We start from the raw sequence: 17,799 nt of genomic DNA, 5'->3' as shown, positions 1-17,799 counted from the left end.
TAGTTGGCTACCTGCCTTGTTTTTTGTAACAAAACTTTCTGAGTTCATGAAGGTTTATGTCTTTGGATGGCTTTAAAAAAAAAATCCCAAACCTGATGTTACATAATGATTTCTGTTGCTTATATGAGAATGATATTGGTTTACTGTTCTGCTCAATTTGCTTGGTCCTGGAAGCTGTTAAAGCATATCAAAACATTCTTTGCATTAATCACTGTGTTTGAAAAGTGTAGCACAAGACAGCTTAGTTAATAGAAGTGAAATGAACAACAAAATATCATCTATAATCCTACATAATCCAGTTAAAGTTTAGGAAAGAAGTTCCTTTGAAACTACTTACCTTTGGTATTTCAGTTTTCTTATACTAAGTGAAGATAACCCCTAACTCACTGAAGTCTGGAGACAAAGTTTAAGGTGTTGAACAGGATAAATACTGAATGAGCAATCTAAGTGCATTATACCTACTGTATTTTGTAGGCTCTCCATTGTACACAGCTCCAGAAGCAATAAAGGGAGATGACTTCAGCAAAGCCAGTGATCTGTGGTCCTTGGGATGTTTACTTTATGAAATGTTCTCAGGTTGTAAGTTTGTGTATCTACATATTATCTGTTATAATGGAAACATAGGTCATGATCCCAGAGTAAATTCTTGTTAACTTTCTAGGGAAGTTAAGACACAGAAAAACTTCAGGCAGGTTTTAAAGATTTCTTGAAGAATATACTAACTGTGCTTAAAAGACAAAAAAAGTATCTTTATCAAATAATCAAGTAGAGTAGTACTGTTAAGTTGTCCTGTTGACTGTGATCTAAATACAACAAGACTAACCAACATGTATGGTTTAAATACTATGGTTTAAAATTATAGCAGCCCTCGAATTCTGACAGTGTAATGTTTTTAATCTCCTCAGTATTGAACTCTTAGTGCATTATTTCAAGCTTCACTTGTTTCACTTTCTAAAACTAGAGTAATTTGGTTTTCTGCAGATAAAGTGTCCAGTTGGTGCAGCTGAAAGGAAAGCTTCATCACAAAAGAGAATTATGCTGCAACCTTCTTAAATCTTAAACAATATGCTGATCTGTTGGATCAACACAGTAACACAGATATTGAGATTTCTACCTAGACCTCTTCCTATTATATCATTGCTGATTCATGCAGGGCTATCATGGTGATCTCCATCAAGCCATCTTTGGTGCCTTTTCTATCCATGGTTTCTTGTGCTGTTCATGATACAAGAATTTAATCCAAGGTTTTGAATATAAATTGAGAAGAGAACTTGATAAATAGCACTGAGGCTGAAGGTGTTTATTTCTTTGGATATGACATATCATTGCCATCACCTGACAGCCATTTTGAAGTTTGCCTAATCTGTGAAATACACTTCTGTTTGTTTGTAGGAAAACCACCATTCTTCTCAGAAAGCTTTTCTGAATTAATTGAAAAGATTTTATATGAAGATCCATTGCCACCTAGACCAGAGGGTGAGGTTCTGTTATTTTGTAATGAATCAAATCAGAGTAATAATGACAAAGCTATTTTTTTTGCACTATTTCTTCTGAGGCTGATTGCGGTAATCAGTTAGTTGTCTGAAGTGAATGTTAGCAATGCCTTCCTTTCATAAGAACTTTTTCCCTGTTAATGATGAATTCTTGTTTCCCCTTTGATAGACAGACATATAATTTACTTTTAATTGTTAACGCTAAATATACCTAGTGGTATGGAATTTTTGATCTTGGTCATTCTGGGCATCAGTGTTATTCATGGAGACCCTTAAATATTAGTGGCTCTTTTCAGTCATACTTGAAAATGGTAACCTGCAGAATTAAAACTGTTGTTATTTCTTTCAATTCTAGGAGAGATTTTTTTTTTTTCAAAGTGGGTGAAGTGCCTTTCTCAGTTCTGCACTCAGAAGTAGAGTCTTTTCTCAGTAAAATAAGAATTTTGGAAACTCTTTTGTATAGTGGGGTTCAACAATGGTCCTCTGAAAATTATTGCTGGAGGAAACTTAATTTCAGTTTAAGCAGATTTTAACTCCACTTTGTTTCTTTCTAATGGCTATATGATAATTGAAGGGTGCTTTTTTTATGTTACAATTTTAACTAGTTTGACGACTGAAAATTGGTGGTTTTGTTTGTTTTGGTTTTGTTTTGGTTTGGGTTTTTTGAGGATCCTTTGAAATACAAAGCGTGTATATTTAAGATTCTTTATACATTTAGTTTTTTTCAGATGAGATTGCTATTAAGAACATTTTTAGCATGATCTGTAGATAATTGTTTGGTCTACATTGGGCGACAGTTCTGCTGCCCGTTGCTGATCTTCACAAGTGCTTCTGTTTACAGGTTCTGCTTTTCACAAACCTTCTGCTGAGTTCATCAGTTTGCTTGATGGGTTGCTTCAAAAGGATCCTCAGAAAAGGTAAACTTCTAATCCATGACAGTTGTTTATGTAGTCACCTCTGGAGAAGATAATTACTATGATACTATATGTATAGTATTTTGTAGATGACAAAGAATGCAAAAAAAAATGTAATCCCTCATATAGAAGAACGAACTGTGCTTTTTGTTATATGAATATATACAAAATTAATGTTTTCATTAAGTGTGTCTTTGTATTTTTATAGCTAGTGCTAAATAGATAAGTGTAGCAGAATGATAGGCAATTTAGAATTGCATGGCTTTGCTTTTCCAGAGCAGTGGGCACAATTATTTTATCAGACTTTGATTTATAGGTGATACAGTTACATTGTTAAATAATTTGATGTAATTTACAGGGTAGCTCAGATAATTTACCTGCGGGATTGACTATGCAGTTTCCTTCATTTTTATCCTCATACCTCTGTTGTGTGAATTAACTATTCTGACTCGAGGTAAAAAGTTTGTCCTGAAAGAAAACTTATTTGTTGTCCAAATAAAAGCAAACACCAGGATTAATTGCTCTGTAGTGTCACTGGGTTAAAAACCTAGTCTGGTGTGTTTCTGTGGAGCTGTTGTACTTTGCCACTGCTTTTTCAGTTTGTTTGTTGCTTTTCAAAAGGCTGAATTGGACAGACCTATTGCAGCATCCGTTCTGGAAAGGATCCCTTCGCCACTGTGGTACTGAGTCTGCAGACAATCAAGGCACAAGCTCAAGGTACCAAATCTTTCAGAAAGACTTCTTTTGTAATAAATATAAGCAAAGATAAAAAAAGATATTTTATTATGTTCTTCTGTAAATTTTATCATTTTTGAAATTTTGCTTAGAATTTTCATGTATTATTGACCGGAGTTTTACACTATTCAGTGGGCAGTTTTGGATGTTTAGGAATTGTATTGTCCTATTAGTGTATTACACTGTCCATTCACTTCAACAGACTCTTTCCTTCTGGCTACAGAATATGTTAAAATACGTTTCTGAACTAACAGCTGTCAATTTTATTTATTTGTTTATATATGACATGTTGTTGCATGAATTTGACTTGCAATTTTTGTTTTGAAAGCTTTTGTAGAATGGGTCAGTTTTATTTCTAGTGAGTTTTTCATTTGTTTATTTTTGTGCATTAGGCTTAGAGCATCACAAAGCCTATCAGTACAGCATCTTAGAGCTGTGGTTGAGCTTTATAATCTTGCAAATGCAGCTGACCCATATTCTTTGCTTATGACATAAAGCATTAATCTAATAGTTGGGATTTTTTTCTAAATTTGTAATACTCTACACTGCTATATATATGCAGAAATACACAAAACTTTTGTGCAAATGGTTTCTATGTATTAAAAAATTAGGCTTCTTCAGAACTCCTGTTACCTTGCTGGTTTTTTTGTTTTTAATTTTGAATTAGGATATTTAGTGTTGACTTTTAAGTTACGTTGTTCTAAATATTTGAAAGATATGTTCTACTCTAGTGAACTGTTCATGTTCTAGTCTAGTGAACTAATGTTAGTTTTCTTTTAGAATGTTGAATGTTTTTGTGTTATATCTACTTTAAAATTTTCTCTCATGTTGTTTAATACCTGTTTCTGATACCAGTGCTGCAATGTGTTTGTAGTTATCGTTTATTCTACTTTGAGATGCAGCTCTTTGTCTTTTAATTTTATTACTGCTTTCACCTGCAAGACCTAGAAGAAATTAATATTTACAGTTTATACCACAAAGTAAGAATTTATTCATGGTTTTAGCAAGACCTCCATCTCAGTGCTCACTTTTGAAGAATTTTCAGAGAATCAGAAGAATCTTAATCTCCTATGAAATACTGGGCTATTTGACCTTACTCTTGAGGGTTTTCTAATGCCTCTGGTGTATCTGCTGATATATGCACTAATTGACAACTATGACAAATGCAGAACATTGGCCTGACATGCTAAAGAAGCTTGATACTTTTTCTTTTCCAACTGTGAGACCTGTGTATCTATTTTCTTCACAACGTGGATTTGATTAATATTTGATATCCTGGAGAGCCTTCAGGAAATTTGTATAACCCAGTTCCATTTGAATAATAGAGGGGCATGCTAAAAAACCCCTGAACAACCACAAGTAATAAACTTGCAATTAAGTGTGACATGTAAATCATTACACAACAAAAACAAAACTAAAAAAACCCCAGATCTTAAAAATAGCCAAACCAAATCAAAACAACCCACCAAAAAAGTAGCTTCAATCTAGGCTACCAACCTTGTTACAGGTAGGTTTGTTATGACTTTTTCCTGTGAAGATTGAATGATCTGTAATGCTCTTAATATTTCTTTACAAGTCTTTTATTATGGGGTAATAATTTAACTTTTCTACTGTCTTCCATATAAGTTCTAATGTGAGAGAAAGAATTTTTAATATTCTCCTGGTCATTTGCTGTAAACTTGTTTCTCATCATTGCCATTACTAACATAAAAAGTGTATGTAACACATATTAAAATAGTATGTTCTAGAGAATGACAGCTAAATTTTATTCTAACAATTGCAAAAAAATAATCCATATGATCCCTCTTTTTTTTAAGTCTGTAATTACTATCCTCTGTTAAGCAGCAATGAGGACACAGAGTCATCAGTGTCTTGGAGTACGAAAGGGTCAGTGGATACTCATAAAAATCTAGATAACCTGTCATCTTCAAGAGCAGATCTTAAACTACCAAGCAGTTCTTTCAAAATAGGTAATATTCTTATGTTATTTTTTCACTTATTTTTATCAATCCTACCAACATCTGTATGTTTTATTTGATTTTAACCTCTGAATGCAAGTTCATGTTCTCTTTTCAGTAGAAACTCAGACCGAGTTACGCCCCAAAAGTGCAGTTGATGGTGAATCAAATGAATCCATATTTCTTCTGAGGTATGAAAACCTAAAGAACAGTTATAAAAACCCTTGAAATCCTGTATTTGTGGTGCTGTTTTTTTTCCCACCGTCTCTTTAGACATTTTATTATTTTGTCTGTAACATTGTGCATCTCCTTTTGAATTTTCTATTACCACTTTAATTAATATTAAAATATTAGAATAGCTGCAAAAGCAGTGTGTGTAGTTAAAGCTTTATTACACTGTTTTTGGAAGTAAATTTTTGATTTCTTAGCTGTCAGTCTAAACAGAAGAATTTATTTCTTTCCTTCTTCAAATATATGAGAATAGGCTTGGAATATGATTGCTTTGAATATACAAGAATAAGCATTCAACATAAGATCCACTAATAAATTCTACCTGCAGCTTTTCTTCCCAAGCTGTTGGTAACAATCTGTTAAGTACTGCATGGGTATTAAATAAAAAAAAATAGTGATTTGTATTAGTTGAGGCCTGATTCTGGAACTTTGTACTAGTTTTCAAGCCAATAAGATTGTCTAATGAAATCGATACTTTTCTTATTGTCATCAAGAAGAAATATTCCAGTTTGAAAATACTCTTTCAAGCTTCTTGCATAACCTGAAATAGGGCTTTTATATATGATAGTGTGTACAAAAGTTATTTCAGTTGGTTTTATAAAGTGTTAATTCTCATCTCACTTATAAATTCTGTCATCACAGCTAAACACGTACTATTAGTAATTTCAAATAGCATTTGCTTTAGCAATCTGCTGAAAAGAAAGGCTACAATGACATTAAAAACAGTATAAAAGCATGTAATCCAAATCATGGTTTTTTAACAACATGCTGTATTTATGATAAGCACATTAGTTTAAATATAAAACTTGAAATGTAATGCAAACTTTTTTTAAAAAATCTGTTTGTAAACCGTCTTTGCTTCAATGATCTAACTTCTGAAAGCAGCATGTGTTATCTACTAAAGTATTAAAACATTGAAGTGAAAGGAAGCTGCTGACCTGGCAACTTGGCACCAGAATTTACTTAACTGCTGGAGGGGTTACTCAGCTTTTAACAGCAGTAGCTTCTTCTATGTATGCAAATGGAATAAGTCTTATTAATTTCAGATAGTTCAATTTAACAATCTCTTGTCTTTTTTTAAACTGAGAAACCATCTGAGAACTGAAAAAATAGGAAATATCTTCTGTATGTCAAACATATATGAAAGCAAATCAGTTGCATTAATTGAAAAAAAGTATATTTATCAAATCTACATATTTTGAAGGATGTGGTAACGTAGAATAATTATTTGGCCTCTTAGCTAGAAATCATAAGGTTTTTTTGTTTAGGAACTAAGACTGCCTAAACTTCCAGGCACATCCTGATATACTTTTTTTACCGAAAGAATTAGGACATTTTATGTAGTTTTATGTAGGTGATATTTTGGCATTCCTTTGCTGTACCCAAGTTTCTCTTGAAAATAGATGGAAGATTAGAAACATTATGTTAGTCATTTGATCATTGATTTTCATGAGTATTTTTAATTTTGTTTGGTGTTTTTATTTTTAATTTAGTTGCTTTTTCTAATAAATAAAGCTGATTTGTAGCTAAATGTGTCTATTGCTTTCTGCTAATGAAGAAAACACATTCATTTGAAGTTGATGATTTAACTAGTTTCCTGGCCTGCCAATTTAATTAATTCTAAAGTTGATTTTAAATGCTTTGCATTAATATATCCTATAAAACCCGAGTTCACTAACAGCATTATGAAAATTGCAACTTTGCAGTATTCTGGTCTTTCTTTCTTCATTTTTTAGTTTGCAAACAGGATTTTAAAAAAAAAAAGTTAAAGGTAAACCTAGTTCACAATTTTACACGAGATTTAGGCAGTCTTAGCCAAGAGTTAACAGTCAGAAGAGAATAACATAAAATAAATTTCAATTCTTTCTCACATTAATTTTCTTTGTATCTTGTTTATTATTAGGAATTCAGATAATAATGTTTGAGCATCCAGTTTTGAGAGTGATTATTGCTGAGAAAATAATCAAATTAGATCCATTTAACATCAACATCAACTACAAAATACCACCTTCCCATTTTTAACTGGTAAACAAATCCTAACCTTGTCAGAACACATTTAAAGACAGAAAATTCATGTCTAGTTGGTGGCTCAGGCATAGCCTCATTTATGTTTATCAGCTTTGAAAGTTTGCTATATGGCATAAAAGTTTCAAAAGAGCAGCAAAAAGGTACTTTGCAATGAAACTTAATCTGTAGTCTTTATTGGTTTATTACTATTTTTGTCTTTCTTTTCTTTAAGTTCTCGTCCCACACCTAGAACTAGCGCTGCAGTAGAAGTAAGTGATGCTACTGCTGCCCCAATCAAAAATTTTCCACAAAGAGATTCATGCTTGAAGAAGGTGAGTACAAAATTTATATTAAGGCATGATGGTATCTCTCTAGTTAGAATTTTAGCCTGGCGTCTGTGGCAAAGTCAAGTTTCTTCTCCATCCATAATTAGCAGGGAATCAGTTCCTATAGTGTGCAAGTAATTTGAAAAATATATTTGCAGAAGTCCAGATGTATGAGCTAAGAAAGATGTTTAGTCTCCTTTTTTGCCCCAGTGCATAAAAGGGAAAATGTTATCTTCTTTCTTGTCAGTCTGCAGTTTGGACCCATTGCTTTTTCTTCCAATATTTCTCTTATTATTAATTGGTCCTATCTACTATTACATAAATGAAAGGTAAGTTAGAATATGTTGTTTACATGGCAAAACTGCATAGTATAATTTTGAAATGAAACATTTTGGGAATAAACATGAACAAACATTTTTTGGTGCAAAAAAGTTTTTAAAAAAAGCTTTGTTCTTGTTCTAGGCTGAAAATATGTGCTCAAGTCAGCAGGATATGGAGTCAGCATTGAGAGAGCTCATTTACACTGAATCTGATCTTATCATAACGCCAATCATTGACAATCCAAAGGTATAGCAAAATAAAATATAGGATTCAGGAACTTGTGGCTGGGGCTATTTTTGCAGATAATTTCTTAATCAGGGTGAAACTCTTTTCCTGTATTTTACAGTTCCCATTTTAAAGCAGTTACACCCAGTCATCTGGCAAGCTCTCATGCAATTTTTTTGGCAGCCTGTGTAATTCTATTGTGTTGCTAATTTGGAGGAATGAGTTATTTTGGGATTGAATAATAATATTAAATAATGTCTTAATAAGCTACTAAATAATGTGTTCAGTGCTTTCGTAGATTTGTTTTCTGATAACTTCCTTTGATACCTGTTACTTAAATGAGCACAAAACTGTGGTTTGGTATACTCAAAGCAAGGCCATATATGAAGCCTTCTAGATTATAAGTTAGACCTTTACAGAAAAACTTTTGTTATTCTTTAAACTTCAGATGTGATAATGTTTTTGAACTCATTTTCTCTCCAAAAGAACAAGAAATGTCCATCCGTTATAAGAAATGTCCATCCTATTTCTGTCATATGTATTCTAATGTGATAACAGTTTGTAATGAGTCTCTTGAGCAGGGACTGGCACTTGCTTGACAGCAAAGAGCAAACCAAAAAAGAATCAGAGCTCTGCACTGCAATGACAGCGTAACGTGCATTTATGGGCATTACTGGTAGAAGGAATAATAGGCAAGAGCCCCTTTAGTCTTCCTTTTGTTTCTGTGCTAAAAAAAAATGCAGCTGTTTTAGCAACTTTACTCAGTAAGTGACGGATGCAGAAAATGCAACATTTTTGATTGGAAATGAACATCTCATTAAGAATGTCTTACGGCTTTTAGTTGCTGTGTTGCTTTAGTATTAACAATTCTTTTGGTTTGTTTTAATGGATTTCCTAACACTTTCAAAAATTAGAGGTCTTATACAGCTAGATAGTATAACTACCAAATAATAATGTTTTAATATGTTTGGAGGGAGGGACATTGTTACCAGTGGAGAATTTCAAAGTGTTCGAATGCTACCACTGTTAAATTGTCAGTTCTATCTCAGGACAATGACACAAAGCCTTAGTCCTTCCCAGCTTCTCTTTTTATTACAAGTATAAGAGAGGAGATTAGGGGTAAGTGTATATACTGATGTGCACATGGAGACTAATCTCCTTACCATGCAATGGCAGACTCAGAATTAATGCAAAATAGCCCGCTAAGTTCCAGGGACATATAATCAGAGTCATTGCCTGCTTGGCAATGACTCTTTGCACTTCAGACTGAAGGATGATACTGACACCTGGTAAAGCTGAAGAGCTTGCAATTTAATCTCATGCAAAAGGATTTACTAGATGCTGGCAGAATCTGAAAAGTTGAAATGTCAGCTTACATTGTAAAATTTCCCTGTATTCTGCAGATCTGTGGAGCTGAAGACCTTTTTTCGAAAATAGCTCTCTTGTTACACTTAGACTTCATCTGTCAAAGGCTAAATTCCACTACACAGTTACCTTTTCTGTATGCTTTATTTACTGAAAATCACACTCAAATCCTCAGTCACTGAGCAGTCATCCATTTTCATGATGGGCCAGAAAATGATGTTTCACGAGGGGGAAAAAAATCCCCATACCTTATGAACAATTACTTGTTGTTAATAAGACTTTTTATATTCTATAATGATCTAGTGTATATATGTATTTACTGTATGGAAATGAATTGCTAAAACATTTATGAGCTGTCGCCTGCATAGTTCCTTTCTGTAGCTTTTGAAACCCAAATGCAAGTGTTTTGCTACATACAAGCAAGATAAAAATGTAAACTGAAAAAATCCTATCATTTTGTAATCCTATTTTAAAAATCACTTAAATGGAAACACTAGCAATATAATTATGTTAAAAACATAGAGTTAAATCTCCAATATTTGCTTGGAAGGAATAAATACCAGAAAACAATGGAAAATTCCTCAGTGAAGAGAAGTAGTATGTACACCCATCCTGTACAAATTTTGCATCTTTGTATTCTCACATTTAACTACTTAGAGATTTTCCAGAAATGTATTAAAACTAGTTGTAATGTGTTTGTTTATTTTTCCAGATAATAAAGCAAGTGTCAGTTAGATTTGACTCAAAAACTTTACATGTACCAGCACATTCAGGTATGGATCTGCTGAAGCTGTTAACAAGTTCTGCGTGTGTTGCTGTAACTCGCTATCACAAGACCTGTAGCCTCCTGCCGTAGATTATAAACCGTCACAGTTTCAGAACTCATAATTTTTCTGAAACTGTTTCTGTAATGTTTTTAGCTAGACCAATTTTGAGTAGCCTTTTCATGAGTTACATGACATTCCTTTCTCTTCTGCCTTCTTCAGTTACAAGCTTGTGCTCAAAAACTTTTGCAATGAGACAGACATCGTTGTTTTAGTGTGGGCAAAACAGTGGATTTTTTCCAACTGAGATATATTAACTGAAATATTCAACTAAATATATTAAAATGTTAAAAAGGAAGGGAAGCAAATGGAAAGAGGATCTTAAAATGTACAGTGTTGATCAGCTGTAATACTCGTCAGCTTTGCCAATCCCACCTTGAAACATGAATTGTTATGGCAATCATGTCCCAAACGATAGTGTGGAGTTGTTTTGGGTTTGCTTTTTTGTTATCGTTAGTTTGTAATGTCTAGAAAGAGTGCTGTTATTTCTGAAAACTAAAGTCTGCTCATTGTCATGGGTGTAATCATTTCTTCCCCTGGAAAATTTACTCTAGTCTTTTTAAGGAAGTATTACACACTTCACCGTGCTTGAAGAGGGATACCAACCACATATGAAGTCCTTCTGGAATTCACATAGCACCTCTTCCTAGGCATAAGAATTAATTTTTTCTTTCTATAAAATATGTATCTTGGAGAGTTAATTTGCTAAAGAAATTTTGTAGTTGGGAAGGAATTTAATGTCCCCCAGTCTCCCAATCAAGACTGTAGTAACAGAAAATATTTTTAATTTGGTTCATCAAAAAATGATCCAATACAAGTGCCTAAGGGAAGTATTATATTTCATATTGCATTTAAGTAGTTTATCACACTGATGTTCTGATATGTTTTACTATTGTTATCATTATTATTTAATATGAGACAGTGTTTTTTTGTTGTTGTAATGCTTTCGGAGTTGTAGCTTTTTTCTGGTCAACTTTCTGATTGTTTTTGAAGATACTGAATTTGATGCTGCTCATCAGTAATGATTAAAGATAGTATGGAAAAATTAAGATAAATACCTGCAATCCACACCTCTTTTCACCTTTGCTAATGTATATTATAATTGCCTGCATTAGTAGGTATTGTTACTTAAGTGTAAAATTAACATAAAATACAGAAAACGTGCTTTTAAATATTCTACAGTGGAGATATCAGGATGGCAGATAAGTTAATAATAAATAACTAACCAAAACTGAGGGAGTGTATGGCTGCTAGATTGAAATTAACTGTTGAGACTGATAAGGAAGTCTGTGAAAAATCTCAGTTCATGTACACTGGTCGGTGAATTGAACCACGGGATTTATGTTAATTGTCCTAGTGGCTTGATTTCTTTGTGTTCCTTCTGAAGTCATCTGTGTTTTGATACTACTGAAGTATGACTCAATGGTGCCTACCTATATGAGTAACAACACACATTTTCAGTTTATTGATTCTGAGTAGATTTCACTGACTTTCGTTAGGTTTTACCTCAAGTTTACTCTAATGAAAGTGCACTTTCTTATTAAGAATTAGTAATGATAAAGGACAACTACTACCTTTCCTAAATATAATGTTTCCTTAAATGAAGTCCAGGGACTTAGCAGGGTTGCACTTTCAAAAATACTTTGAAGCTTTCATTGCTCTGTTTTTGTCATCTGTTTCTCTTCTTGCTTCCTTTTTATTTCTGTAATCTTCAGACATGAATTATAACATGCTTTTTTTATATTTTAAGTACTAAAATTATAATTAGATTCAAAATTTGGAACTTACTTATTCATGCTGATGTTACTTTCTAGAGTGTTAAAGCAACATCAAAGATCCATTATCTTTAACTACTTGTTTGCTTCTTAGCTGAGAAGTTATCATCTATGAAAGATGTGGACTGGAATAACTTCTTGAAAAGAGTATGCTCACTGCTGGATTCCACTGAGAAGAACACAGGAGCAGCACGTTCTAAACTGAACTTACTGTACTATCTGTGCACTCTGGCTGTCCACAAGGAGATTGCAAGCAGACTAATGAGCTCTCAGCTGGTAAATAATAAAGCTTTGAAAGAATCAACATGGTTTACATACTTGCCATTGTAGCAAAAATCAGCTACTTTTAGTTATGTTTGAAGAAATCATTGATGTACTGACAAAAATATGTCAAAAAAATTACTATGTTCCATGTCAGGTGTTTTAAAAATGCTGAGGGAAACTAATTCTTTGCCCTACATTTCAGATACATTTACATATAGTTTTGTTGTATTAGTGAACGTGTTGGGTAAAAACTAACCTTGATGGAGAGTGTTAAATGACATATGATGAAATATTAGTCTTTGTAAATCATCGTAAATGACAGAGAATATTGAACAAACTCATGTATGAATTGCTATATGTCTTTTATTTGGTCATATGTCTGTGAAGAATAGCAAGAAAAACTTTCTAAAGAACATGCAGTAAAAGTTTCAGTAAGCAGTGCTTACAGTGAGCAGGGTCTCTGAAGAGTCTCTTTTAGGGTATACCTAAATATTCGTTTCACCTTTCAAGAACCACTTTTTACCAAACAATTTTACTGATATCCTCTGTAGTGGTTTAATATATTTCTCAAAATTCTTGCATGTGCTGGAGAGAAATAGATTTTTTTTTTTTTGTCATTATGTAAAGGCATCACAGAGGCTGTCCTGAGATACTTTTTATTTAATTAAAAGTAAACTGCTTCGCTCTCCTACAGTTATACTAATGCACTTAAGTCATAAGCTGACGTGTCATTATTGGATATAGAGATATTAAAGATAAAATTGCACTGCCAGAAAAATTCAATGAAAAGCATTTAGGTTGGAAGAAGTGGGTAGGTCTTGTAGCATAGCATTCTAGTGAAAGCAGGAAAAAGAATTGCTGGAAGGTGTATTCCATTATCATTGGAGAATTTGGTGGGGGGAAACATTAATCCAGTAGCTGAATTGCCAATTAACAGAACATTTTAGAAGTGAATTAGTAATTATGAGTTTGGTTCTTTTGGGGCTGATTATACATGTTAACATTCATTATTCTAGTATTTGCCAACTATTTTTATCCAGTTCCACAAAATTAATTTATTAAATATTTGTTTTGTAATATTATATGATGATCTCTGTCTTTGTAGGTGAAAGTATCAGACTTTTTTCTGCTGCATAGTGTTATTCAGAATGAAAAACTGTTGTTTTTTTATTTTCATGCTGATATATGTTTAGCAGTTTAGTTTAAGGCAAAAATATAGAAAGAATTGTATTTTCCTTCCTTTTTTATCTTTATCTCTTTTTCATTTTTTATCTTTATCTCCTTAATCAGTGTTTATCTACCATGTTTGTCCGTGACAATACTCTTCACAAATGTTATCCAAATACATTTTTATGAAATTACTGATATTTTGATTTTTTGTTTATCATTTGGAATTATCAAATCACTGAACTTCACTAATGTTTATTTGTCTGCTTTAATATAGTTTCCTATATTGATGCAGCAGCTGCGTGCAGCCACCAGCTGGGATATGTAAGTAACAATTATTTTAAATTAATATGTTAAAATTCAAAATTGTCACCGAATTTTATTAAAGATATTCATTAACAGGTTATTTGAGGAGTGTTTTAGCGTGTCAGACTGCTGTGGTATCTGACTGGCAGTATGATGGTGAATATAAGATGGAATTTTTTCAGCATTGAATTAATATATTGCTATTCTACAGGACCAAAGATTATAGAAAATCTCTAAAATTTAATCTAGAAGTTATATAATATAGTATAACAAATAGTGTTACTTAAAATCACTGAATAAGCCAACTCCATACCATAAAGGAGTAAAATAACTGTAATGGTAGCTTTATTTTAAACACCTGTCAGAAATATTTCAATGTGATAGTGCCCTCTGCTGTTTTTCATAGATGTTCTGTTATTCCAATTTTTTTGTTTAATGGAACATTTAAAACTAATTTGCTGATACAGATGTGATTTCTATTTTGTCAGCTGAGAAGTCTAAAATTATCTATAGGTGTTTTCTATGTTATATGAAAACTGTATGTGAGCTTGACAGATTAGTAAGACTAACAAACTAAAGAATCTTCACTCTTCCATGTTAAAGAAGAGAAATGTCTTTATGCATGAATTTATTGCTAAAATGAGCTGAAATACTGAGTTAATTGTTGACACAAAAAATCCCATAAATAATAAGAAGGAAATCCGAGCTGTAAATAGGACATCGAATGTTTCCTGCCCTTAGCAACCTGCGTAAAATATAAATGAGACATGATTGGTTTTGTTGTATTTTGTAAATAGTTTTTCTGCACCCACAAAATATTTATTTGATACGCAGACGTGCTAAAGTTGCTCGAGTGATTGGTTTACTGGCATTACACACATCTGAACTTGGAGAAAATGTACCTGTTTCTGAGGTAACTTACCTTTTATTTTTTTTTAATAAGGGAGTTTTGTTAATGCTTTTACTATTTATGTCAGAAGCTTTCACAGCTTTTTTTGTTTTGACCCCTGCTTTAGTTTTTCCTCATATGTCTAAATTGGAATATAATCAATTAATTAAATGTGTAAATTTATGATCTCATTCTATATAGTTGTAGTTCTGATCTTTACTAACCTGTGGCTGAACTACCCACCAATAAAAAACTCTAGCCTTTTTCTCTCCTTTTCATAAAATCAGTCAATGTCATGCTTCTTGTGTGTGTGTAGAAAGAAGAAAATGTTGCCATTGTTCGGTTATCCTGAAATTAATTATTATAATTAGTATAAAAATAGTGCAATTGATACTTAGGCATATTTTTTCCAAAAAATTAATTGAGATGGGAGTAATTTGAGATTCCTCACAGTTCTTGAAGAGTATGTGTAATGAAGGGCAAGTAATTTTCTTTGGAGAAGAAAAGTATTTTTAATTTTTTTTTCATTTTTCATGGTCAGTGGTTGACTTATGCAGAAGATTGATTAGACAAAATTGTCTTACTGTCCTTTTTTGGATGTGACACATGCACACAGATTGAGAAATCTTGACAGAATGTACTATTTAATATTTGTTTAAAGTGTGACTGTGACATTATTTTATTTCTGCTTCATAAGGTGAAGCCAGAACTTGAATGTAATGGGTGTTCGAATGTGAGACCCAACTGCTAAACACAAGCTGTAAATATGCCTCTGTGCTGTGTAGGTCTGGCATGTAGGAACATACAGTTATTGGTTAATATCTGACTGTTTTGGAAATGTGGCTATTTTGTTGCTTTAGGTCCCTCTGGTTTCTTCTTAATGAATATTAAGTATATGATTATTTTGCTGTGTTGCTTAATGTTTCAATTCTGTAGTGAAAGCTGAACTCAAAACATTGTAGTTCATACCTGTTTGTCTCATAAAGTGACAAAGTGGGGTAAGAGTCCTTATAGTTACAATCACTGAAGTTTGGTCAACGTCTTTCAATACTGACAGTTGCACGTCAGTTGAATTCCAGGTCACAATTTAAGTGCACTCTTGTATGCGACTGATTTTTTTTCTGATATTTAACTTTTAAAAGTTCCAGTGAAAATACTCAAAAGTAATTTTGAGATGTTCATATAGCTTTTGGCTTCAGGTGTTTGTTAAGGTCCTTAGCACTAATATATTCATTAACAGTTTCTCCAGCTTCCTAGTTTCCACCATAGAAAACACATTTCCTACTCAGCTGTTGTATTTAAAAGCAATAGATTGAAGTAGTTATACTCTAAGCTGTAATATTATTTTGTTCAAAATGTTTTCAGTGGGTTTTTTATATGAACATAAAAATTATTCACAAATGAAATTTAGCATTTTTATAAGTATTCATGTACTTCAAAAAACAAGTTAAATCTGGGACTAGGCCCATTCTTATGTGAATTAAAATTAGTTTTTATATACATTCACTAAGAAAATAAGGATTTATTTTTTAAATTAACAAATCTGAGTTCAAAATGCACGTACTATGCTTTATTTAATGGCATTCATTCAGATTTTTTTCTCACAAAGTAATATCTGTGAATTAAAAAGATTTTAGAGTGCTTACACAAAATTAGAATGAGGAAAAAAATTGAATCCTGTATTTTCATGTCTTCAAATAATCTAAAATCTAATATCTAAAAATCTAAAATCAAATAACTGTGGGCAGTACACAAAACTTAACAGTTCATTTATAGGAAAAGTAGGAAGGAGTCATTTATGAATTTCTTATCTGCCAAGTTGTGTTCCCCTCTGCTCCCTCCAGAGGAACCAGATGAACCTGTGAGTTTGTTGAACATTCTTGTTAACTGTCAGCTATTTTATGTTGTGTGATGCTTAAAAAAACCCCACAAAGCAAACCTTTAAACCAGCCTTATAAACTGTATTAATATAATACTGTAATTTATCCTCTTATTTGAGCCAGCTGATACTCCAGCTGAAGTTAATTGGTGGCTGCTGTGATTTAGGAAGTGTTGAAATCAAGCTGTAGCTAGTCAGAACAACATAGTCTAAAATGACTCTGATTCAGGTCTTACAGTCTGAAGATACAGGAGTGATCTATCTATTGACAGGGGTTTTTTGTGTTTTCTTTCCACTTCCATTCCTAGTAACTTCTAATACTCTTCACTTTTTTCATCTGTTAAATAGAGGTGATCTGTTTTAGCTCCAAAATTTGTTTGCACTTGTGAAAAGTCAGTTGAGAGCTCGTGAGGATGCTATTCTGGAATTATTTTTGCTCCCTTCCCGTACCATGCTATTTATGTCAAATTTTCATTCCAGTTTTTATCACTTAAGGATAGTTCCTCTATCTTTGAGGTTGAATTTGCACCATTAACTTTTTTAGTTGTCATTAAAATGATTTTGTAAGTAGTAGTAACATTAAGCCCTGAAAGAGGCAGAAAAACTTCAGTAAGAAAAGAAGCCTCATCCTTATTTTAAAGGCTAAAGTGAACTTTCATGTACTGTATGCCAAAAACCTTTAATTTGTTGGTTTTTGAAGGATTAGTGCTTTGGGGATTTTTTAAAGTTTTTATTCAGGTAATTCGGGAACAGCAGTTTCCTTTGAATGTAACCACCAGAGGTCACTAAAACACAAAAATAAATTCAAGTAAACTTATTTCACAGACTTGACAAGCATGTAAATGTATAATTGTGTAGTATCTTTATTCTGCTGATGTATTCTAATATGTAGGTCATATTAGAAAAAATTAGAATAAATGAATATTTATATCTGTGAATTCACTTGCAGTTGATCTATTTTCAGTTAAGAACTTTTAAGAAGCATATTGCATTGATAAGAAAAAATAAGACTGATCTTAGAATGCAGTAGGGAAATTGATCTCTTCTAAAACTGTAGATGAAGACATTTTATGTGGAATTTCTTCTATCATGCAGTTGCAATAAAAGTTTTTAATAGGTC

The 17,799-nt window shown here is 32.5% G+C and overlaps 1 protein-coding gene across 9 annotated transcripts in view; it reads left to right on the top strand.

The window, feature by feature from the left end:
• Positions 1–17,799, top strand: part of ULK4 (unc-51 like kinase 4) — a 236,108-nt gene that overhangs the window by 11,562 nt on the left and 206,747 nt on the right. For 6 of the 9 annotated variants that reach the window (XR_001878447.1, XR_001878446.1, XM_017837567.1 and 3 more), the window contains exons 6-17: positions 475–576; positions 1,393–1,476; positions 2,335–2,410; positions 3,029–3,124; positions 4,985–5,112; positions 5,219–5,291; positions 7,571–7,670; positions 8,127–8,231; positions 10,288–10,348; positions 12,269–12,450; positions 13,883–13,929; positions 14,746–14,824. Coding sequence is in view for 7 of the 9 variants with exons in the window: in XM_017837567.1 (XP_017693056.1) it covers positions 475–576; positions 1,393–1,476; positions 2,335–2,410; positions 3,029–3,124; positions 4,985–5,112; positions 5,219–5,291; positions 7,571–7,670; positions 8,127–8,231; positions 10,288–10,348; positions 12,269–12,450; positions 13,883–13,929; positions 14,746–14,824 (1,133 nt within the window). In the remaining 2 variants the exon portion in view is untranslated. The remainder of the gene's footprint in view (positions 1–474; positions 577–1,392; positions 1,477–2,334; positions 2,411–3,028; positions 3,125–4,984; positions 5,113–5,218; positions 5,292–7,570; positions 7,671–8,126; positions 8,232–10,287; positions 10,349–12,268; positions 12,451–13,882; positions 13,930–14,745; positions 14,825–17,799) is intronic. The other 3 variants (XM_017837568.1, XM_017837566.1, XM_017837565.1) reach the window with 3 other exon arrangements.

The sequence above is a fragment of the Lepidothrix coronata genome, unplaced genomic scaffold (genome assembly GCF_001604755.1).
Source record: "Lepidothrix coronata isolate B3197 unplaced genomic scaffold, Lepidothrix_coronata-1.0 Scaffold306, whole genome shotgun sequence".
NCBI lineage: Eukaryota > Metazoa > Chordata > Aves > Passeriformes > Pipridae > Lepidothrix > Lepidothrix coronata.
This window is presented reverse-complemented; position numbering and strand designations above follow the sequence as displayed.